General features: G+C 61.8%; 1 protein-coding gene across 4 annotated transcripts in view; it reads right to left on the bottom strand.

Annotated features, from left to right (window-relative positions):
* The window catches only part of ABCA7 (ATP binding cassette subfamily A member 7), a 46167-nt gene that overhangs the window by 4147 nt on the left and 19238 nt on the right, over positions 1-22782 (bottom strand). For 3 of the 4 annotated variants that reach the window (XM_074939666.1, XM_074939668.1, XM_074939667.1), the window contains exons 16-48: positions 22330-22551; positions 21749-21953; positions 20593-20709; positions 19651-19822; positions 18509-18640; positions 17891-18030; positions 16933-17070; positions 16052-16278; positions 15634-15706; positions 14592-14794; positions 12695-12743; positions 11543-11650; positions 11007-11024; positions 10450-10604; positions 9842-9966; positions 9624-9722; positions 9010-9205; positions 8552-8646; positions 8129-8161; positions 7613-7718; positions 7254-7328; positions 6767-6936; positions 6499-6676; positions 5695-5810; positions 5031-5175; positions 4655-4778; positions 4280-4409; positions 3272-3392; positions 2309-2371; positions 1833-1939; positions 1216-1357; positions 1000-1134; positions 468-571 (exon numbers count right to left, since the gene is read on the bottom strand). In XM_074939666.1, the coding sequence (XP_074795767.1) occupies positions 468-571; positions 1000-1134; positions 1216-1357; positions 1833-1939; positions 2309-2371; positions 3272-3392; positions 4280-4409; positions 4655-4778; positions 5031-5175; positions 5695-5810; positions 6499-6676; positions 6767-6936; positions 7254-7328; positions 7613-7718; positions 8129-8161; positions 8552-8646; positions 9010-9205; positions 9624-9722; positions 9842-9966; positions 10450-10604; positions 11007-11024; positions 11543-11650; positions 12695-12743; positions 14592-14794; positions 15634-15706; positions 16052-16278; positions 16933-17070; positions 17891-18030; positions 18509-18640; positions 19651-19822; positions 20593-20709; positions 21749-21953; positions 22330-22551 (4223 nt within the window). The remainder of the gene's footprint in view (positions 1-467; positions 572-999; positions 1135-1215; positions 1358-1832; positions 1940-2308; positions 2372-3271; positions 3393-4279; positions 4410-4654; positions 4779-5030; positions 5176-5694; positions 5811-6498; positions 6677-6766; positions 6937-7253; positions 7329-7612; positions 7719-8128; positions 8162-8551; positions 8647-9009; positions 9206-9623; positions 9723-9841; positions 9967-10449; positions 10605-11006; positions 11025-11542; positions 11651-12694; positions 12744-14591; positions 14795-15633; positions 15707-16051; positions 16279-16932; positions 17071-17890; positions 18031-18508; positions 18641-19650; positions 19823-20592; positions 20710-21748; positions 21954-22329; positions 22552-22782) is intronic. The other variant, XM_074939669.1, reaches the window with a different exon arrangement.

Consider the following 22782-nt stretch of genomic DNA (forward strand, 5'->3'; position numbering starts at 1 on the left):
CCCCCACACTCCTCCCCTGCCCAACAGCCCCCCATGTTTGCTTCCACTGGGCCGTTCCCCGGGGGGGGGGGGGCGCAACATGGGCTAGTGGAGAACGTACTCCCCACCTGAGTGCCAGACCAGGCCATCAGCTGGGGCAAGTCATAGCTCCACGGACTTGCAGAGGGCTACGGCTAGCTCATGCTGGCGGGGCGGGTGGCTGTTTACCCCTGCCAGGGAGCGGGAGAGCAGCAGCGCCCCCTGTTGCAAACCCCTGGCTCAGCCACAGATCAGGGGCACCGCTGGCTTCCCTGTCCCTCACCTGTGCCTCAGCCCTGCCCCCAACCCTGTGCACGGCACAAAGGGAATCACTGCAAAAGGGCGGATTGACAGCTACTCGCCTGCTGGGGGGCAAGTTACTGATGGGGGGAGGGTTGAGGCTTTGTGCGGAGGGAGGGATGCACAAGCAGCTCAGCCCTCTCCCTTACCTGTGGGAGGTGAGCACCACGGATCTGCCCTCTTTGATCACGCTGAGGATACAGTTCCACAGGAACCGCCTGGCTCGCGGGTCCATCCCCGTGGTCGGCTCGTCCTGCAACGAGCCCCGAAAGCGGCTTTGGGTCAGCCCTGGCCCTGTCCGGACCAAGGACGTGTCAGGGTGGGAAGCCCAGTGGGCTTGGCACGAAGGCCCCTGCGCCCCGCTTTTGGCCGTGTAAATCCCCGGGGCGCCCAGGGCCAGGGTGGTGTAAACAAGGGCTGTGGTGCAGCTACGGCTCCAGTCACAGCCTGGGCCCAGGAACAGAGCCCGACGGGGGAGGTCAGCTACATCAAGGCTGCGTCCCCATGTTAAATGACCATGCAAATCAACAGGGCTGGGGTTTGCATATGCAGATAACTGTGCAAATCAGCTGCCTTCCCCCTCTCATCCGACGGCGGCTGGAGGGGGCTGACTCAGGGTGCCCGCTAGGGGCGCCCGAGGGCGTAACGTCCAGGCGCCCATTGCTGCCCGGCAGCACTGACCAGGAAGACGACCGGCGGGGCACCAAGGAGGGCGATGGCCGTGGAGAGCTTGCGTTTGTTCCCCCCGCTGTAGCCCCCGGCGGGTCTGTCGGCGTACTGCGCCAGGCCCAGCTTGGAGACCCCCCACTGAGCCACCTGCAGGGAGAGAAGCACAGAGGCTGAGGAGGCGTCTCTCCTGCCTTGGGGTGGGGGGGAGGTGGGGGGGGGGGCTTTTACCCTGAGCGTCTCCTCCTCGGGGACGCCTCGTACACGGCAGTAGAAGACCAGGTGCTCCCGTCCCGTCAGCAGGTCGTTGATGGCGTCGAACTGGGGGCAGTAGCCCATGTTCTGATGGACCGACTGCAGGTCGCGGAGCACGCTGCGAGGACGGAGACACCGAGCAGCTGGGGGGGGCGTCCCGCAGCGGGGCCCCGGGGAAACCGATCCGCAGGGAGGGGCTGGGAGAATGGGGCGTGCCCAGCAGAGCAGCCTGAGGGCAGGAGGAAGGGGCGTGCGTGCGAGAGAGAGAGAGAGACCCGGTTCTTGTGCTAGGGCGGCACGCGCCTGCCCCATAGCTCCACCGCACACAGAGACCCCCCTCTCCCGTCTGCACAATCCTGACCCCATCCTGCTCCCCCAGAGCTCCCCTTTGTACCACTTCCCACCCATCCCCCAGCCAGGCGCTCCCCTGTCCCGTCCCCCATTTCTCCCTGTAACGCTCACCTATCCCGTTCACTGGGGCCCGCACCTGCCCCCCCATGATCTCGTCTGCACTTACCTGTCGTCCCTGGCTTCACCCCCCCAGCAGTGCTCACTTGCCCCACACCACACCTTGCCTGCCCCTCCCCGCTCACCTGTGCCCTTTCAGACAGGCATCTCCTAGGGTCACCTCCGTGTCCCCAGTCAGCATTTTGAAGGTGGACGTCTTCCCAGCGCCGTTCACCCCCAGGAGACCGAAACACTGCGCCGGGACCAAATGCAGGGTTAAAGGCAAACTGTCCCCTAAGCCACCCATCCTGCCTGGCTCCCCCTTCCAAGAGGCATGGAAGTGCCCAAGAGGGGCCTCCCTGATGGCCCCAAGGAGAACAGCACTTGGACTGGGGCTCAGGGCCAGGATCTGGGGGGTCCCCCCCATCACCTCTTCCTCCCTAGGACACACTCACTGGGCCATCTGTTCCATCCCCCTGTGCCCAGTGTGACATGGGCCTGAGCCAGCTGCTTCCCCACATCAACCTGCTTCCGAACCTCTCGCTCCACGGACCAGGGCTGCCTGCCCTTTTAATCCCAACCATAGCCAGCTGCCTTGCACCTGGCCCACCAGCTGCCTTACCTCCCCCGGGGGGATTCCCACACACAGGCGGTCCACAGCCGGCTTCTTCCTCGCCCGGTACACCTGAGAGAAATGGAAAGAGCCTGAGAGCAGCATCCCAGGCCTGAAGCACGTGGGGAGAGCGTGGAGTCGCGGGCTTGTGCGGGAACCCTCCTCCCTGTGCGAATGCAGGCCAAGCACCTGCTGCGAGTGTGCGGACCCCACGGTGAACATCGTATGGGACCCCACCGCCTCCTGGTGCTCTGAATCATTAGCTCCAGGGTCGCCGGACTGGTGGCAAGGGGAAGAGTTCTAATTCCTGGCAGGACAGGTTCATCGCCCTTGGAAAGACCCAGAGAGAGCTGGGGGGTCGCGGGCGAGGGTGGATTGAAAATTGGGTCACCAAAACTGTTCTTTTTTGGGCAGGACACTGGGTTTGTGAGCAACCGAACGTATTCAAAGGAAGGGTCTGCGTTCACGGGAAAACTCAGATGGTTGTCAGAGAAAACGAACGCCCCGAAACCGGAATATTCCCGTTTGTCTTGTGCCGCCACAGAGCCTCATGGGACGTGTAGTTCAATTGCCTCATCTCTCCGCTCTCCTCTATGGGTTGGGGGCCCCAGCTGGACTGCATCTCCCATGATGCACCATGGCCAGGGACTCCCTAGGTGCATTGCCTGCCCTTGCCAATGGGGGAGGGGGTGGCGGTGGCTCATGGGTGGTGTAATCCAATCAGGGGGACCTAGCCCATAGCAGAGAATGGGGCCCTGTGGCAGCATTTCCAAACTGAGATTTGTCGATATTTGAACAGCTGCCAAAAAAAAAAAAAATCTGTGGAAAATTTTTATTTTCATTAAATTTTTCCATAAAACAGAAAAAAGTGGCACAAGGAAGAGCCACGACCTGCTCTGGGGCTGAGGCTGACGGTGGGAGGCGGATGATGATGCCCCCCGCCCCAGAGTGTTCCACTCGCCCCCTCCGCACCTTGGTCAGGTCATGCAGCACCAGGATGTCTCCCCGCCGTGCTCCGCTTGTGATCTTCTCCCGCTCCCTGGCCACGTCCTCGTCCTCCCCGCCCAGAGGGGGAAGTTTAACGGCAAAGGGCCTGAAGGGAAGAAGGGGAAATGGCTCAAACCAGGATGCGAACGGAGGGTGACGTCCCACGAGGGCGAGCGGTGTGGAATGGCACGTTGGGCTGCACGGTTGCCATGAGACTCAGACCTAGCACGGGCTCTAGGGAGCTTGGAGATCCCATGAACGGTGCTGGAATCCTGGGGGGTCCTTGACCTGGGGGCTGTGATCACGTGTCGGGGGTCCCAGATTGCCAAATGGGAGGGGTCCCAGCTAGACCTCAGCAGGATGAGACAGTGTTTCATTCTATGCATTCGATGAAGTGAGCTGTAGCTCACGAAAGCTTATGCTCTAATAAATTTGTTAGTCTCTAAGGTGCCACAAGTCCTCCTGTTCTTTTTGCGGATACAGACTAACACGGCTGCTACTCTGAAATCTGTCTTCGTGGTAACAGTTGCTGGTCTAATCCGATCCCGGCTGTGGAGACAGGCCCGTGTGAGCAGGGTCAGATATTACAGTGACCATGTGAGCACATGGGTGAGAGCCAAGGGTGGGCTTCTAAATCACTTAGGGTACATCCACACAGCAGCCAAGGGGCGGGGGTGTAAAATCATGCAGATTTGGCTCGGAGGCCTGGACGGACAGACGGATGCGGCAAGTGGAGGTGGCATCTCCGCCCTCCCTGGGTCATGTCACTGAGATGTTAACTCTGCCAGCCCAGCCCCCGACCCCAACGACTGGTGGGGAGCTGGGAGAAGGGGGTGTAGTGTCAAACAAAGGGATAGATGAACAACGGGCTTTCCCCACCCTGTTATGGCAGGGACGGGGAGAGTGACTCGGGGAGGAGGTTGGCCGGAGCTGCAGTTCTACCCCAGCCGCACGCCCATCTGCTGCTCCCGCCGCCCCCCGCCGGCCCCTCACCGGAGCTTGACGAAGAACCTGTACTGCAGCAGGATGGTGAAGAGGAAGAAGACGATGCCCTGGAGAGCCATGGCAAACATGTTCTTCCCAGCCAGGTCCCAGCACAGCGGAGACACGAAACGCTTGTCTCCTGGGAGGGGAAATAGGGCTTGAAAAGAAGAAAGGGGTGGTGCATGGGGGAGGCATGGGACAGGACAGAGTCAGTGCATGGCAGAGGGTCAGATACCACGGTGATGGCCGTGGCCTAAGAACCTAGGCAGAGACAGACAGATGCTCCTGAGGAGAGTGGCGCAGGGATCACAGGCGTTACCCGTTCATGCTGAGTCTGGGGTGGGGGAACGTGTAGCCCCCACGCTCTGGGCTCAGGCCACTCACCGAACCTCTCGAAAGCATCGGCCATGGCCTGGTTCTTCACCATGTCGATGAGGCCCCGGCCCAGGCAGAAGTGCGGGAAGACGAGGAAAACCTTCTTCAGGATGCGGTTGACATGGTTCAGCTTCTGCCCGGGGTGGGGGGGGGAAAGCAGAAGACTCTGGCTCAGGGGACAGCCCCAGCTCTGTGACACCAGCATGGGGGGGGCTCCCACCATCTCCTTGGGAGTCCCCTTCCCCGGGAGCTGAACTCACCTCATTGCAGGCACTGGGCTGAGGTTGGGGGCCTGGGCGGTTACTAGTTAATCTTGGGTTGGAAAACCCCCACCACGCAGCCTGTCCCGAGAGGGCCAGGGAAGCCCCCAGGGTGCAGGGCTCACCTGGTCAACGAAGAGCTCCAGCACGAAGGTGGCCACGCTGCCGTTGATGCCGATGAAGAGGTTGACACAGGTCAGCACCACGTAGGCCGTGCTGGGGATGCTGAAGAGGAAGGAGGCCGGGTACATCAGCGGCGTGATGGACCAGCTGGGGTGGAAGAGGAACAGAGCTGCAGCAAAGCCAAAAGACACCCGGCCCGGCACCAAGGAACCAAGCCCATGCCGCAAACCAGGGCTGGGAGACAAGGTGCCAATGTCCCACAAAACCGCACCGCCTCCCAGCTCCGTTCAGAGCAGGCCAGGCTCCAGCCGGAGGCTCGGTCCTCCAGGGCAGGGCTGCCAGCTGTAATCCACCCCTGATAGAGACCTACCAGGCAAACGCCCTGAGGTCCAGTGTAGCGAGTGGGTATTTCAGCCTCGGTCAGATGGCCGGTCCCAGGAATGCAGGCCCAGGCTGCAGGCCCCTGAGGCTTGGAATAAACACGGACACTTGCCTGGACCGAACCTCCAGGCCGGGCCAGTTAGCTCCCTTCCCCTTCAGGGCGAGCCTTTGGTCCCTCTCCCCAGGATAGGACAGACAACAGACAAAGCGAGCTCCCCGGCTGCACAGGGCATTTGCTCCCCGTGTCGTCAGGGCCAGGCGGGGGCCGCGCCCACCCCAGCTCACCCATAGAGGAACAGCAGCAGCACCAGGGAGGGCAGGTTGGCTGAGGACACGTAGGACTTCTGCTGGAAGCAGAGGAAGATGAGGACGACCAGCCCTGCTGGGACCAAGTAGTTACACTGTGGGGAGAAGCAGAAGAGGCAGCAGGTGTGACCCAGTCGACCCTGGTTGGGTGGGGGGGTTCTAATGAGGACAGGCCTGAAGCCACCCCCCCAACTCCCTCCCCTCCAGACAGGGAGCGAGCCCCTCCTCCCCCGACTCTGACCATGCAGTAGCCACTGGCGTTGAGCTTGTCACATACCCCACACGCCCTCACTGAGCCAGCGTGCCCACCCTGTCCTGGCTCAGGGCCTCTCATCGGCCCAGCGGTGAGCCCCACTCCTGGGCACAGGCTTCCCTGCGCAGCCCACACCCACTCCATGTGGCGCGCTGTCCTCGGCTCATGGAGACCGGGCCACCCCTGGAGGTTGATGAGCCTGCTACGACTTCGGCAAACAGAACCCGCCCTTTTAGGTCCAGCAGCAGGGGCCTCAGGTGTTTCAATCCACAGGGCCCAGGTTCAGTCCCCTCTGCTGACAACCTACCCAGGCATGCAGCCGTGTTGGGGCTGACACCTGCCTCCCTCCATGAGGGTCCTGCCTGCAGGTGAGGACCTGCCTGTGAGCCCCACCAGGTGCCAGCCTGACCCTGTGCTGGAGAGCTATATCCCCCACTGCCCTCCCCCCTGCCCCCAGATCCATGGGATCCCTCCTCTCCAGTGTAAACCTGCCACTCCCCAGATCTCCAGCCCCCCGGCCTGCCCCGCACCATGTCCCAGGCGAAGTTGCCCAGCCAGTAGACGCCGGGCTTCATGCCGCTGACGAACTGCAGGTGCTTGGCCTTGCTGACCCGCTCCTCGATGAGGAAGAGGACGAAGCTGGCGGGGATGAAGGACATGGCGAACATCACACAGATGGAGACCAGCACATCCACTGAGGTGGCCATCCTGCCATGGGGAGGGGAGAGCGAGATGAGCCAGCCACCCAGCGAGAGCCCCACCCAATCCCCACCCACCCCGAGGCTCCCCTGTACTCACAGCGCGGCCTCCGAGAGCTGCTCCTTGGTGAGGTTCAGGGGGTGGTTGATGGCTGTGATGCCGTAGCGCCAGGGCTCCGCGCCCGGGGGCAGGCTGGCCCGCAGCAGCCCGTTGTTCACCACGTTGACGAAGGACACCATGGCATGCCAACCCTTGTTGTTGAACCAGACCTGTGGCCGCATGGCAGCGTAACGGCAACACTCAGCGCCGAGCTCGCCCCCGGCTCGAACCCTGTGACTCACCCGCTGCCACCGTAGCACAGCTGGGAATTGAACCCAGGAGTCCTGAGGCCCAGTTCCCCGCGGCTCTGACTGCCAGACCGCACTCCCTCCCAGGGCCAGGAATAGAACCCAGGAGTCCTGACACCCAGTTCCCATCCCTGCTCTCTGGCCTTCTCAGGTTGGCATTGGAGGATTAGAATATGCTGCCCATGAGGGTGACAGGCCCCTGAGCTCCCCCCACAGTGGGGTTCCATCCCCAAACTGACCTTAACGTTATTGCGGGTGTCCAGCCCTTCGATGAAGCTGGTCAGGTTTCCCAGCAGCCTGTCTATGGGGCTCCCCTGGGGGCCGGAAAGGGAGATCAGGACTGGAACCAGATCGATGAGCCATTCACATGAGCCTCCCTGCCCCATGCCACCCCCATCCTGTCCCGCCCCATGCCATCCATCCCAAGCCCCGGCCCTGCCCCAGACCTACCACCCCCGCCAAGAGTCCCATGTGGCGGATGCCGCCCTCCAACCAGGGTAGCTCTCCGACTCATTGCAAATCCCCGAGGAAGGAAACTGATTCTGCCCCCCTCCCCTGCCCTGCCCTACCCTACCCCATCCCATCCATCGGGTTATACCTTTGTGATGTTCAGCACAGCCCGGATCTCCCGCACAGCACCATCCACCTCCTCTGCCGAGGGCAGGGTCTGAGAGCTATGGGCACCCAGCGAGATGCCGCCGTACCTGGGAGGGTGGGCGCAGGGAGGGAGGATCAGGAACCCAGGCGTGCCCCCTCATGCTCCTCCCTGCCCTGGGAGATTCGGGCCAGCACCTTGGGGCCAGGGCCGGGAGACACCCCCAGGCTGTGACGATGGGAGATCAGGTGCATTGGCACATGACAGGGAGACTATCTGGTGACCAGATAGTGCGGTGATGGGCACGCTATATGCATAGACATATAGACAGAGATGCTGGGGGTGCCATCCCCCTTCCACAGCAGTAGATCCCCGAGCTTCAATCAGAGCCACTAAACCCCAGCCCCCTCCCAGAGCTGGGAACAGAACCCAGGAGTCCTGGCTCCCAGTCCCATACCCTTAACAGTCTTACTAAAACAATTCATACCCCAGCTGCCCCCCCACCCCCGCCCCTCTCACCTCTGCTCATTGACCCATTTCTTGGTTCTCAACCTGCAGGAACAAAAAGGAAATGCCCGGGGAGCCGTTAGCACAGCTCGGTGGGTCTGTCCCTGCATTACAGCCACCAAACGCCTGATAAACAGCTCTAGAGAGCGAGGTAGCAATTCGCCCACAGATCAGGGACAGCTGGAGGAGTGCCAGGGCAAGCGATGCCCCCGCCCGGCCCTGAAAGCAGGCCCCAGCCTTGGGGAGGGACAGTTCAGGCACTGGTGGCCCAGTCAGCCCTTGGCTGCTGCACTGACAGGGCTCTGTGCCACCAGGTCAGTCCCAGCAGCCTCAGCTGGGATTTGGAGGGGGCAGGAAGGGAGAACTGTAGGTCGGAGGCAGAGACGGGAGCCCTCCCCAGACTGGACCAGTCCCCAGGATCCCCCAGGTGCTCACCCCTGGCGGATGATCTTGGGGTAGGTTTTCACCAGGTAATCGGAGATGTTCCTGCCCGTGAGGTTCTGGAGGATGTCGCCGGTGCCCCTTTGCACCTGGCAGGAGGACAGACGGCGACAGACAGACAGGAGACGGGACTGGTATCATCATCGTCCCAGGCTGGGCTTAGTAGGGCCCCCAGGGCCACGCTGTGCCAAGGTCTGGTACCAACCCCGACTGAGTCCGCTAGGAGCCACCCCCCTCCACCCACCCAGCCTCTACCGGCCGTGATTCTGGAGGAATAGAAACGGCTGAGACCCGGGCGATGGCAGCTGCCAGTCTCCACGTTGGGCACTCCCTGGCCCAGTCTGACGCAGCTCCTGGCCGCTCTGCGCAGGCGGCTTTCTGCCCTCTGGGCTGAGCCGCCCTCGCCGCCCTCCCACCCTGACAACCCCGGGGAGGCGGGAGTGGCCGGCTACCTGTGGAGGAGGAAGCCCCCCCGCTGCTTCGGGGCAGTCGGGCAGCATCTTCCTGGCCCCCCGGGAGCTGCACTCACAGGCCGGGGAGGGGTTGGCTGGCGTCCAGTTCGTGTTCCGGAAAACCTCGGCCAGGGACTGGGGCACTTCGGGGGTCCAGAAGCCTCGTTCGTGGGACGCCGGTGGGCAAGGCGCTCTCCTGAACACCCCGGGCAGGGAGAAGGCCTCTGGTTAGCGCCCAGCCTATTGCTCTCCGCAGAGCCAAGTGGGAGCGAGCTCCGAGCCGGCCCCAGCTCCAGGCTAGAGCGGGGGGGCATGGACCCCTGGGCAGGCCCAGTGTGTTCACTCCTCGGACGCCACTCTAGAACCCAGGACAAACACGGCCCAGACAGCAGCAGCTGCATAGGGGAAGTGTCTGGCCCAACAGAACCAGCCAGGCTGACGCGAGGATGCCTCCTTATGGCAAGCACAGGGAACTGCAGCCACCTTGGGCTCTGCTCCAAGGCTCTTGGCAAGGAAGCAGGTGCAACCCCACAGGGTCCCTTCCCAGTGGCAGTAATTGCCCCCGAAGCCCATACATGCTGCCTGAGGGAGGGGCACAGGCTGGGGGTACTCACCCCTCCAGGGCATCCCTCATGCACTTGGTACCGAAGCCCGGCTCGGCCAGCAGGGCTCCAAGGAGCTGCACAGAATCAGGGTCCCCCGGGGAGTCATCACTGAAACAGATGGAGCGGAGGGGCCACTTCCATGAGAATCCTTCCAGCCGGCGTTGCCCCGGCACAGCCCAGGCGACAGCCCCTGCCCCCCACCTCACTCCAGCTGGGATGAGACGCACCTGAAAAAGGTGAACTGCTCCCCATACATCCAGGGCTCCAGGTGCAGCGGGGGGTACTTCCCGAAGGGTGGCACTATCAGGCTGAAAAGGAGGGCGATGCACACAAAGACAGCCGGCAGGACGATCTGTGGGCAGGGGCTGGAGTCAGAGCTGGGCAGGGGGGACGGTCCGGGCTGAGCCCCTTGAGCCAGGGCATAGCCCCAGGGTCAGAGCTGGGCAGGGGGATCCCGCAACCAGGGCCCGTCGGCCTGGGGCAGAGCTGGGGCTGGGGAAGAGGGGAATCCTGCAGCCAGGGTGCTAGGACACCCTAGGTCAAGTCAAGGATCCTACAGCCAGAGAATCCGGACTCGCTGGGGGGCTGGGTCAGAGCTCCAGGATGCAGTCCTGACCCACTGGTAGGGGGAGAACATTCGCACAGGAATATTGCCCCCCACGTTCCATTCACCCCCCCACACACACATACCCCTCCCCCGATGCTCCACTGCCCTGCACCCTGTGCTCGCAGAGGGGCTCCCCTCCCACACCCCCCATCAGAGCCCCCCCCCCACACACACTTCCCCGACCCTTTCCCGGCAGTGCCCAGGCTAAGGAGGAGAAGCCCGCAGTACTTGTGCGAAGAAGCCCCTGGTGCTGCGCCGGGCGTAGAGGAATCTCTTGGTGAAAAGAGCCCGGAGATGCTGGCGGGTCAGGGCCCAGCCCAGCACCTGCTGGGAGCCTCTGCCATCCAGACTGTGCAGGAAATCGGTCTCCTTTGGCTCCTCAGCTGCAAGAGGGAGAGCCAGAGACCGCCCCCGTCAGCCCTGCCCGCGGCTCCAATGCCCAGGGCAGCCCCCCGCCCCACCAGCGTCCTGCTCCATGGGCAGCCTGGGGCTCCAGGCCACTTTGTGTCTCCAGGGACCCGTGTCTGGGGGGGGTGGAGGGCAGCTGGGTGAATTCTGGGCAGGGCGCTAGGAGCGGGGTCATGTGCGGGGAAAGGCGGGGGGCAATGCACGGGGAAAGGGGGGTGCCGGGCTCTCTACATGCATTTCCATAGGGGAACGTGTCCCTCGTCTGGCTCAGAAAAGATGCCTCAGGACCTAGGGCCGAATCCTGTCCAGGCTTCCGCCCCTCCCATGGGGAGAAAGACAGCTCTGGATCCCCTCCCTCCCGCCGCCCGGCCTCCTACCTTTCCTGGATCCTTTGACTCGATGCAAAGAAAGAGAAAGAGGACAAGTCTCACATAGCTGTGCGGGGAGCTTCCCCGGGGCACCAGAGCCGGGGCAGGGGAACTGAGTAGTGTGGCGCTGGATTCCCCATGCTGCGAACCATGGCCTGGGGGCTTGCAATGCCTGCCCAGCCACTCCCAGGCCCCCGCGCCAGCCGGCTGCACCGGCTCCTGGGACGGGGCCTTTCGCTCTCGTCCGGCTGGACCCACAACAATTTCACACTCCTCCCCCCGCCCCCCACTCCCAATTCCATCCGTTACCCAGAAGCCCCTGGCTCCCGTTAGCACTGCAAGGCGGGTGCTTCAGAAGCACCCAGAAGGCACCAGTGCCAGCGAGGGCAGAGAACCAGCCGTTTCCCACCATTCAGGTCCCTGCGGGGGTGTCCCGGCGCAGGCGAGAGAGACACCAATGGGCAGATGGGAGGCTGGTTAGTTATGGAGCTCAGTGCCCCCGCCCCCCCCGCAGCAGGAGCCAGAGCCTGGCTGTGCCCCCTTACCCGGCTCGGTATCTGCTGCCTCCGCGTCCCCGTTCTCGCTCACCGTCCGCAGCGTGTAGGAGGAGGCGGGGGCTGCCGTTCTCACACGCTGGGGGGCTCCCCCAGAGCCTGTCAGACACAGGGCCAGAGCATCACACCACGGGCAGGCCAGAAAAAGCCAGTGGAACCCAGGGCTGCACAGAGGTTTTGTGTGTGTGTGCGGCGGGGGGGGCCTGGGGCAAAATCTGAAACTGAGCCCCCCGCCCCCATCCTTCCAAAAACTTACCACTGAGGGGAGGCCCGGGGGTGGAGGGTTGGAGAGAGAGCCCCCCCACTCACCCCATAGCCATGGCTCCCGTCCCATGGGGCAGGGTCCAGCTCCCCACTCCGGGTGTTCCCACCTGGCATGCAGGCTGGCAGCACCACTCAGGTTTGCCCTACAGCCTGCCTGTCGTAGGGAGTTGGCCAGGGGACAAATTTCAGGTTTGGGGGCCCACACAAATGGGGGGCCCGGGTCAAACTGCCCCTTTTGTCCCCCCTTCCGGGCAGCCCTGGTGACACCTCATCACAGCCACCCAGAGGAGCAGCCTGCAGGGACTACAGGATCCACCATGCAATGCAGCCTGGCCCCTCGGCCGTGTTGGGATTTATAGTCCCTGCAAGCCAGGCCGGCGCAGCCTGGAGTCCCAGGAGGCCTGTTTCGTATGGCCCTGCCAAGCACCCTGAGGCTGTGCTGTGCCAGCTGCCTGACTGAGTGCACAGTGACCCTGCAACTTCCTGGGCTACCCAGCTGCATCCCGTGCCTTCCCTGAGCACCCCAGGGAGAGATGGGGTGAGAACAGTTTGGGGAAAATAACTGGGTCCATCTCCCAATGCTGAGCCCCACTGCAGTTTGAATGAAGATCCTTCTCCCAGGAGCCACGGGCTGCAGAGAACAGAGCTGAGTTTTCATTACAGGAGCTTAGTCTAGAACTCTCATCCTTCAGCCCTAAAAATGGCAAGATTCTACCTCCTGAGCTAAAGGAAAACTCCCTTAGCTAGCAGCAGTAGCAGGTCTCTTATCCCCTCCGCAGACCAGGCACTAGAAAAATGATCATTCCTTCCACTCGCGTGGCCGTTAACTTAGGCCCCCAGGTGCTCAAAGCCTTTCCAAGAGGGTGCCAACGTCTTTACCTGTGGTGTCAGCGTCCACTCCTGTGTCCTCAGCCACCTTCAGAAAGATCTACAGAGGGTAAACAGGAACGGAAAGGTGTTTTACCGGGAGGAAAAAAGGACAGTGGGCCCTCAGCAAACCAACTCCACAGGGCAGGGAGCGTCCCAGAGCCCACTGAGGGTCCGACAGGCTCTGCTGCCAGCAACGAGGCCATGGCAGCATTCCCCCCCCCGCCCCCCATGTCCTCACTGGAAAAATCCATCCAGATCCAGCTGATTTCCTAGCCGGCTTTTCCTGCAGCCCTCTGACACATTTCACTCCATATTTTTTATGAAAATATGGTCACGATACGACTATGACATAACTGAGATGTACTTTATGCAAGATGGGTCTTGTAAGATACCATTGGAAAGGTTACAGTTTACTGAATGTGATCATCCAATCTGTATGGCTGTAGCATTTCTGTTCCTGAAGTTGCCGTCACTGCTAACACTTCCGGTACAACAACGGAAAAGCCGGACAGGGCTGACGACCCATCAGCGAGGACAATGGACTGTGAAAAGTCTTGGCCTTCCTGCAAAACATACTGACTCATGGACCCTGGGACACTACAGAGACAGGTGGTCTTGTCACCTGGTACTAAACATTACCTGGGACTTCTTGTAACTTTCCACTGGAAGGGAAGGGGGGGAGGGTCAAGTTTGGGAACAATAAGATTCCTGCCTTAAGGAAATCCTATTTAAGGGTGGGGAGGAAGGCAAGCGGGACGACTCCTCTCCATGGCCCGTCTGCCCAAGAAGAAAGACTGCTAAAGCCACCTGAAGGGACGGCAAGGGGGGAGTCCAGACTGAGACAGGGGTCCAGGCTGAAAAGGAATATAACTGGAACGTTGAACCACAGAAACTTTGCAACCTGCCTAAAACATTTAGGGTGAGAATTTACATTTTGTAACCTGTTCCTTAAGGATATTGAGCTTAGCTTGCGTATTTTGCTTTATTTGGTCAGTAATCTGCTTTGTTCTGTTTGTTATCTCTTATATCCACTTAAAATTCACCTTTTGTAGTTAATAAGCTTATTGCTTGTTGATAATATAACCCAGTTTATGTAATTTCTAACTGGCAGGGGGGCAAGAAGTTGTGCATATCTCCCTCCACATTGAGGGAGGGGGCGAATTTCATAAAACCTTTGGGTTTGTACCCCTTAAAGGGAGTGGGCACTGGGAGGTTGGAGTGAGCCCCTAAAGTGGAATCTTTCCAGAGTGGATCTGGAGGGAGGGGAGGGATAGCTCAGTGGTTTGAGCATTGGCCTGCTAAACCCAGGGTTATGAGTTCAATCCTTGAGGGGGCCATTTAGGGATCTGGGGAAAAAATTGGGGATCGCTCCTGCGTTGAGCAGGGGGTTGGACTAGATGACCTCCTGAGGTCCCTTCCAACCCTGATATTCTAGGATTCTGTCTCTCTGTGCAGCTGGGGGTGGCCCTGCCTGTATGCTTGATTGGAAAATGCTTGTGAGCCTAGCCCAGCAAGGCCAGGTAAAGGGGACCCAGGCTGGCAGAATAGGCTGACTCAGCGGCACCCCAAACCTGTCACACCCTCGCACTCTACGTCCCTGTCCACACTCTCTGCCCTCAACCAGGTGAGTTGTGGAGGGCAGATTGTCTTTCTCAGAAGCATCAGGTATAGGCCACTGCAGGAGACAAGGTGTCAGATGCGATGGACTAACGGTGCAGCTGGTACAGCAGGAGGAGGGAGACTGATCTTGATGGGCCTCCTGTCTGATCTGGTGAGACGAGGGGTGGGATAACAGTCTGGATCCACGTATGGTCTGCCCCCATATGACATGGGAGCAGGATGCTGGGGTGTCGATAAGTGCACAGTCGGTGGCAGGGGATGGGATGCTGGGAGGGAGCTGAAGTACCTCTTCCAAGGTGGTGTCCGAGATCCCGTAGCTGGAGACCCCCAGCTCGCCCAGGCGCCCGTCCAGCTCCCGGAAGAGCTCCCCAAAGGCCCCATCCTTGGCGCCGCCATACGGCAAGACGTACAGCACCTCGTGGCCAATATCCTCCACCAGCCGGGAGCCAGGGACCAGCTTCTGGATCAGGGCTGACAGCTGCGGCACGTCTGCAGAAACACAAAGGGGGCAGAGATTGCTGGGGGGAGCCAAGGCCTGGAACAGGGCACAAGACCCACAGCATCTGCACTGTGACGGGGTGGCCCATGGGACTGACCCAACATGGATGCCCCAAGGGAACTGTCAGTGCTAAGCTGGCCTTGTGTCCCCGTAATGTCCCAGCCCCTTTGCAAGTGCTGATCCAGCCTGGCGAGGATTAAGTGGGTTCTGCTGATGCTGTGAGGCGGGTGGCTCAGCTTCCACTGGGAGATAAGGGAAGTGGGCGGGGCTCTCTGGTGATGGAGGATCTAGGGTGCGGGCTGAGCCGGGCAGATGGAGGATCTCAGCCTAGGGAGAAGGCTTGAGCTACACTTTATCTTATTGTTCACAAAGCCCAGCCCGTAGAAGCTCGGACTCCCCCTGCCCTGTGCACGGTTAGGCCCAAGAACAGGGTGGGGAAGGCAAGGATTGAAGGATGCAGGAGAGATGTAGGGTGAGGTGACCCTCAAAAGCCGGCCCTCGGGTTGTTGGGGGGAGGGCTGGCGCTGGAAGGACAGGTCACTGGAGAAGGATTTTCCAGGAAGAGGAAATGTCTCTTTGGAGGCTGGAGGAGGAGCCGGGGAGGCAGCGAGGCCTTGAACATGCCCCAAGTGCAGGCAGAGACCCCACCCAGGGAACTCAGCCACTCTGGGGTCAGCCCCAGGCTGGGAACCAGGGAGAAGCTGAGACTCGCCGTGTCCCAGTGTGTGTGTGGTGGGAGGCTGGGGCGGGGGGGAGGGGGGAGAGAATCTTAACTCTTTCCCAACCGGCTCCCAGTGCCAGCCCCTTCCTTCCCCCCAGAGCCGCTCACCCACGGTGCTGGACTCGCTGCACTGCTCGCTGCCCAGGCCGGTGTCACAGCTGCGCTCTGAACTGCTGTCATCCTGCGGGGAAGGGGAGGGTAAGAGACCCGGCCCTGGGCTGGCCCCAAACTCTGAGGCTCGGGCCCCCCTCTAATGACCGATGCCACGTCAGGAGATCAGGGCACCGGCTCCCTATGGTGAGCCCATCCCTCTACCCCCAAACTTCAGGGAACCCTGGAGCTGGATAGCCTAGGACCCCAGTGACCCCCCCCCCACCACCACTCTGCACTCATGCCCCCACCCACCGAGCTTCAGGGGCTCCCCCTGCCCTTTCACCCCAAGGGGTGCTCTACGGCTGTGCCCACCCACCCATTCAGGCAGGAGCCTGGCGGCACCAGGCAGGGGAGCCCACTCCCCCGGCATTACCTTTCTGCTGGCGATGGTGATGCTGCTGGCGCTGCCCCCCGGGGCCGCCCGCTCCCGGGCGCCGGCCTCCCGTTTCACCAGGGTCAGGTAATAGCCGGTGCCCAGCTTGGCCTTGAGGAAGAGTGGGGAGCCGCAGCAGCAAAGCCGGCCCTGAGAGATGATGGCCACCCGGTCGCCCAGCAGGTCCGCCTCATCCATGTAGTGGGTGGAGAGGATGACCGTGCGGCCTGGGGGGGCAGAGCAGGGAAGGGGGTGGGAGAAGCCAGGGTGCAGCAGGGCCTTGATAGCCCCTCATTCCCAAGGGCTCCTCCTGCAGGGCAGAGCTGGAACGGCACCTGGAGCAGGGCCATGGCACAGACTGGCCCCCGCTGGAGCTGCCTGTACCCCAGTATGGGGGCGGCGGGGGGACCAAGCTGGCACCAAGAGCAGCTCGCGGACCGTAATGGTGGGGGTGTCGTCTGAGCCAGAGACACCCCTACATGGCTGCAGGTCACCTCAGGGTGAGTGACCCCTTGAACTGCTCCATTCCCCTGCATGCACCCACCCCCTCTGGCCCCCACGGGGTAGGACCCACTGGGGCCCAGCTCTGCCAGAATTGTTGGGTCCCCCCCTCCACCACAGCGCTTGACCTCTTTCACCCAGCCCCGCCCCGTCCCCCTCTGCTCCCAATAGGCATCGTGATCCACTCCCTCACTGCCATGTGGGGCCCAGATCCCTGCCTCAGTTCCCCGGAAACCCCAGTAAGGAGCCCAGTGCAGAGGGCTCATCCCCACATGGCCTACTGGGGCTTGGCTGGGCCCATCAGACAGAGGCCCTGGCCCATTTCTGAGACCCCCCCACTTCCAGCGCCTGCTGTTCCCACCCCCCTGCCCCGCTCAGACCTTTGCGATACTTCAGCAGCAGCTCCCAGATGCCCCGCCGGGAGTAGGGGTCGACCCCAGCGGTGGGCTCGTCCAGAATGACCACCTGGGAGCCGCCCACGAAGGCGATGGCCACGGAGAGCTTCCGCTGCATCCCACCTGCCCGGGGGAGGAACGGGGCGAGCGTCATCGGGCATCAGGGCAGCCCCCGGCCACACAGCCCCGGGCGAGGGGGGGGGGGAGAGGGGAGGGGGTGTTGTTCCAGAGAGCGAGTCATCCCGGGTCACCAGGGCTGCGGTTCTGGCAGCATCCCTGGGAAGTTCCTCCATGCCACACCCCCCCGGCACCTCCCCTGGCCCACGGCTCACCCCACCCCCCTCCAAGCCCCACGCACACCGGACCAGTTTACCGAAGGTCGTGGTGGATTCTCCATCGTGGGCACTTTTTAAATCAGGGCAGGATGTTTTTCTGAAAGACCTGCTCGAGGGCTTATTTGGGGGATGCTGTCCAGCCCGTGTTACGCAGTAGGGAACACAAGGGGCCATTTGGGGCTGGGGAGTCCATGAACGCCACTCCCACCCCCTGGTGACAGCACCACTATAAACACACCCGCCCCATGGGGTTAATCAAGCGAGACCTGAGGCCGAGACCGCGTCTGTTCTGTGTCTGTACAGCGCCTAGCACAACGGGCCATGACTGGGACTCCAAGGAACTACCACGAAATAAGCAATAAAGGATCATGGGAGAGAGAAGGGGGCCATGTCGGGAGCCCACAGACCCATCCTTTTGGGCCCTGAAGCCTGCAGATTGGGAGCGGGCCCCTTATGTTACCCACTTGTAACCCAGTGGGGGCTTCCTTTTCCCTTTAAAAGGTGGCTCTCCCTGCAACATGCCAGGATCAGGTCCCAACTTCCCCGCCTGAGCCCAGCCTGCCCCCTGTATCCCCATCCCGCCTGCTTACTGGGCCCAGGGCACTCACCCGACAGGTTCTTGGTCTGCTCCCGGCGCTTGTGGGGCAGCCCCACGTCCTGGATGATCTGCTTCACCTCCTCCTTCACCTGCTCCCCTGATAGCCCCTTCAGGCGCCCATAAAACCAGATGTGCTCCTCCACCGTCAGGCTGGGGGGTGGGGGGGGCGCAGAGAGAGGGTGATTCCCAGCAGGGCAAGGAGAAATATCCCACCGCTGCCCCTGAAGACGCCCAGCCCCCTGATCTAACCGCTAGAGAACGCTCCTCTCAGAGCTGGGAACAGAACCCAGGAGTCCCGACTTCCAGCCCCCCTCCCCGTGGACTCTAACCACTAGGCCCCTCTCCCCGCCCAGAACTGGGAACAGGACCCAGTGGGCAAGTGCCCCAGCAGTTGATCCTCACGCTGAGGCCGCTGCAGTGGGGCTGGTGACTTCTCCAGCGCCACTGGGTCCAATTGCGCTGTGCTCTGGAGGGGAGCAGAGTCCGGCCACAGGCCCTCCAGGCTGGAGGCAGCAGGGAGGCTGGGTGCTCCAGCCATCAGGGAGCAAGGGAATTCTCCCCCAGCTCCATCTGCCTTGGATGACCACCCCCCACGCACATGCTTGGCTCTCCCCACCCCCCCACCTACATGTCAAAGAGGACGTTGTGCTGGGGACACATCCCCATGGTTTTCCGGATGCTGTCCATCTCGGAGCGGATGTCCCGGCCCAGGATGTAGGCCGTCCCGGAGCTGGGGGGCAGCAGACCGCTCAGGATGGACCTGGGAGTGGGGGAGCAGGACACAGGGGGTTAAAACCCAAGCAAGTAGAGTCAGAGGAATGTTTCCAGCGGCCACCTCCAATGCCTAAGGGAGCTCAGGGCGTTGCAGGGGCCGGCAGGGGCATTCAGACCACATGGCCCCAGCTCCCAACACCATGCGGACACTGGCTCATCCAACAGCTGTGCACCCCCCCACCCAGCAAGGAGAGCCAGTGACCCCACCCAGGGGGAGGGAGGCTATTTCTTTGCTCTGCTAGCGATGGCTGAAATTCACTAGCCACCCAACATACCCTGGGCCAGGTCCTCAGCTCACAGACCCAGCGGAGCTGTCTGCCAAGGCCCTGGCCCAGAATCTCCTCTCCTGGCAGGTGTCAGGACAGTGACTGCAGTGGGGTTACTCCCACCAGTGCTGGAGACGAACCGGGCGCTGGCGTGGGCATACAGGCCACCCCGACCATCTGAGATGTGCGCCCAGCTCCCCCCTTTGATTCAAGGATTAACGTTATTCATTAATAAACCAGGAACCCTGAGAGACTCCGGGAGCAGAGCAAACAGTTCCGGAGGGACGTCTGCTCCAACTGGTCTGACTCTGGATCTCTCCTGCCACAGCAGCTCAGTGTCTGGCCCACCCAAGTCTAACCGGGCCCAATCCCCTCTATCGTGACCTTCCGTCACCCCCGGGGGCGCTTCCCACAACTAGATCTGGGCTGCACGGACCCCAGCACTTCATACAAGTGAGAACATCCAGCCCTCTCCCGCCACAGTGGTCACAGCGCTTTACGAAGCCAGCTCAAAATCATTCTCTCCATTGGACGGGTGGAGGGAAACTGAGGTATGCCGAGCCGCAGTCGCTTGCCCCAGGGCACCCAGCATCCCCCACGCCAGCACCGCAGCCGCCGAGCTGCGCTGGCTCAGACGCCGCGAGAAACACGCCCACCATGCATGTGCGGTGCCCACAGAAGCCCCAGGGATTCCCCACCCCCGCCCTCCCCGCGCGCCCCTCAGGCTCACATCGTGGTGGTCTTGCCGGCCCCGTTGTGGCCCAGGAAGGAGGTGATCTGGCCCTCGTAGAAGCTGAGGCTCAGCCCATTGACGGCCACTTTGCTGCTACCGCGGTAAATCTTCACCAGGCTGCGGATGGAGACCCCCGGGCGCAGCTGCGCGGGCGGGTCCTCCACCAGCACTGAAACAGGAGGCAGGATCAGCAGGCGGGCACGTGCCGGACACCTGGCAGAGGCAGCCAGAACTCGGGGAGGGGGAAGTTTGGGGTTCCAGGCTCAGGTTAGGGCTGGGACCCCCCTGAGCTGCCAGCAATCCAGCCAGCTCCCCCGCAGCCCCTTGCGTGGAGGTTACTACCCTGCGGCGATCAGCGAGCCTCAAAAGGACGGGGACCAAGACGAAGAGGTGGCAGGGATCCTGTCACTGCCCAGAGTCAGAGCACCATGGCAGACCCTGAGGCTCCCCCCGGCCAGGGTTTGTGGCCAGTTAGCAGACTCAGCGTAGGGTTACGGATGGGGCAAGGGCGGGGACCTGGGCTGGGGACAGAGCTGGTTGGTGGCCCAGGGGTAGGGTTTGGTACCAGCCGACTCAGCCTAGGGTCAGGGATGGGGTGGGGCCCAGTTGGCCTCACTTCTGCCGCCCTCTCCCACCCCGTCAGCCGGTGGCCCGCCCTCTGCTGGGCCTGTCCAGCACGTGGCTGGAGCCACTTTGGTAGTCCAGCAGCAGAACCCAGGAGTCCTGACTCCGGCTCCCCCACTCGAACCAGCCTGCAGAACAGGAAATCGAACCTAGGAAGAGTCCTGATGTCCGGCCCGCTACTCTGACCGCTGGCCCCGCTCCCTTCCCAGAGCCAGGTACAGAGTGTGGCACTCCTGACTCCAACTCTGCTGCTCCAGCCACCAGACCACACTGCCTCTGTGGCTGATAGGGGCACGGGGGAGGGGAACCCTTTACCTTCCGCAGAGCTCAAGGAGTTGGTGGGGAAGGGGTGGCAGCCTTCGGAGGATGACTCTCCAAACCAGTAGCTCTTCAGGAAGGGAAAATTCCAGGGTTTGGGAATCCCATACTGGCCTGAACGCAAACAGAGGAGGAAACCAGTCGGAGAGCGCGGGATGGGGGCGGGGTGTGGAAAGCAACCCCACCTGATTGGGGGTGTCTGCCAGTGCAGACCAGCTGCCTTCTCCACACTGGAGCTTGCCCTGATTCCAGCCACGGGCCTAAGGCACAAACGCCTAAGACGGGCGGCGTCAACCTCCGTGCAGCAGCTGGCGTCGGCTCGGCTTGCCCCAGGTGCCACAGCACGGGTGCAAATGGCGCCTATTCACATCTGCACCAGCGGGCGCCGCAATAGTCTGGGATCCCCGGCGCAGATGGAGGCCTGAGACCCCAGTGATGGTGAAAGGAGCTGCCAGATCGTTAACGACCACTGGGGGTTTCGGATCCCCCAGAGAGATGGGCTCAGGGTGACCAATGCAAGCCGTGCTCACCCCACATAGTGCTCTGTCCCCTATTCCCTGCCCCAGGAGCAGGGAGCTCCCATAAACCAGCTACAATCTTCGCTATGAGAACAGCTCAGGCTTTTAGATCCAGCGCGGTCCCGGTTTTAATCCTTGCTGCCAACAAACCACCCAGGCTTGGGGCAGTACAGTGGGCTTAACCCTCACCTCTTGGAGAGGGAGACGCTCCGTTTTACTTCTACTTTGGAGGGTGGGTGGAACTGGCCTGCCTGGGGTCTAGACTTGAACTGTGCTCCAGGATCTCAGCTATCAGTTAAGGAAAACAACCTTAGGTCTCTAGTCCTGACAAATACGAAATAACCTGGGTTCAGCTGACCCAGAGCGATCCGCCTGAGTCTGCAGACAGCAAGGAGCTCTGAAAAATACAAGCTGCTCTTATTCATTTCAACTGGAATGTTAACTCTGAAACCGACTGATGATGCATTAAGACGACACAATTTCACTGATGATCTACCTGTGCGAGAATGGAGAAGTGTGGACTTATTATGAAGATCTGCACAATTCACTGAGAGTGGCAGCTCGTAAATGGGCAGAGCTTGTGGGAGCATCACCCCAGTCCAAGTCCAGATCCATTCCCAGCCCCACCCGCTGACCTGGGAAGACAGCCTCGATGTACCACGTGGCCAGGCCGTACAGACACGCGTCCAGGAGCAGCAGCGCCATGGAGGTGGCGAAGTTGTAAGGGTCGCCCTGCACGGGGCTGGAGTTCAGGTTGTACCACTGGATCCCCACACCCTGCTCCTCGTACAGGGAGAAGTACTCGCAGCCAAACCCAAATGCCACTGGGGACAGGAGGCTCTGGCAGGGGAGAAGCAGGTGAAGCAAGACCAGGAAACCCCCAGACCCAGCACAGCTCCCTGGGAACTAGCCCTGGGCACCAGCCACCAACCTACTCATGGCCACGGGGCTGCCGATTCAGTGGCCAGCCTGTGAAATGCTAAGGGGTAGAGTTTCCGAGTCCAGCCTTCCTCCGGGGGTGGGCGGTGTAAACAGCCATGGGGACGGGGCAATTCTGAGCATGTCACTGGGACCCCCCGTACCCCCTTTGATCGGCACCCACATAGGGAGACCCCATTAGAGCCAGGCTGAAAAGGACACCCTGGAGCGGGACCGGAAAACACCCAGGGTGTGTGACCTCCAGGCAGGGCAGGGCAGGTGGCGGGGGCATCCTTACCAAGCAGAGGCGCAGCGGGAAGGTGATGTGGTCGCGCCAGGCCACGCACAGCACGTAGGGCAGGTAGAAGGAGAAGTAGATGATGCCACCGCAGGCCGAGGCCAGGTTGGCGCGGGAGAAGAAGGTGCTGATGAGGAAGCACTGGGCGATGGTGGCCACAGTGAAGGCAGCCAAGAAGAGGAAGACCACGGTGGGGTCGCTGTAGGGCAGGATGTCTCCCAGCTGCGTGGGGGGGGGCGGGGGGGGAGGAGAACAGGTTAGAGCTGTGGCTGGCAGAGGCACTGCGATCTCTTGTTGCCCGTCAGTCCCAGCCCTCTCTGCCCCACTATTGCAGTGCCAGGCTCCCCCCACTACACTCCTGCTGTGGCCCGTCAATCCTAATCTACAGCCCCCTCACTGCTACCCCAGCCCTGGGCTCCCCCATGCCCAGATCAGATGATGCTCCTCAACCCC

The sequence above is a fragment of the Natator depressus genome, chromosome 25 (assembly GCF_965152275.1).
Source record: "Natator depressus isolate rNatDep1 chromosome 25, rNatDep2.hap1, whole genome shotgun sequence".
Classification (NCBI taxonomy): Eukaryota; Metazoa; Chordata; order Testudines; family Cheloniidae; genus Natator; species Natator depressus.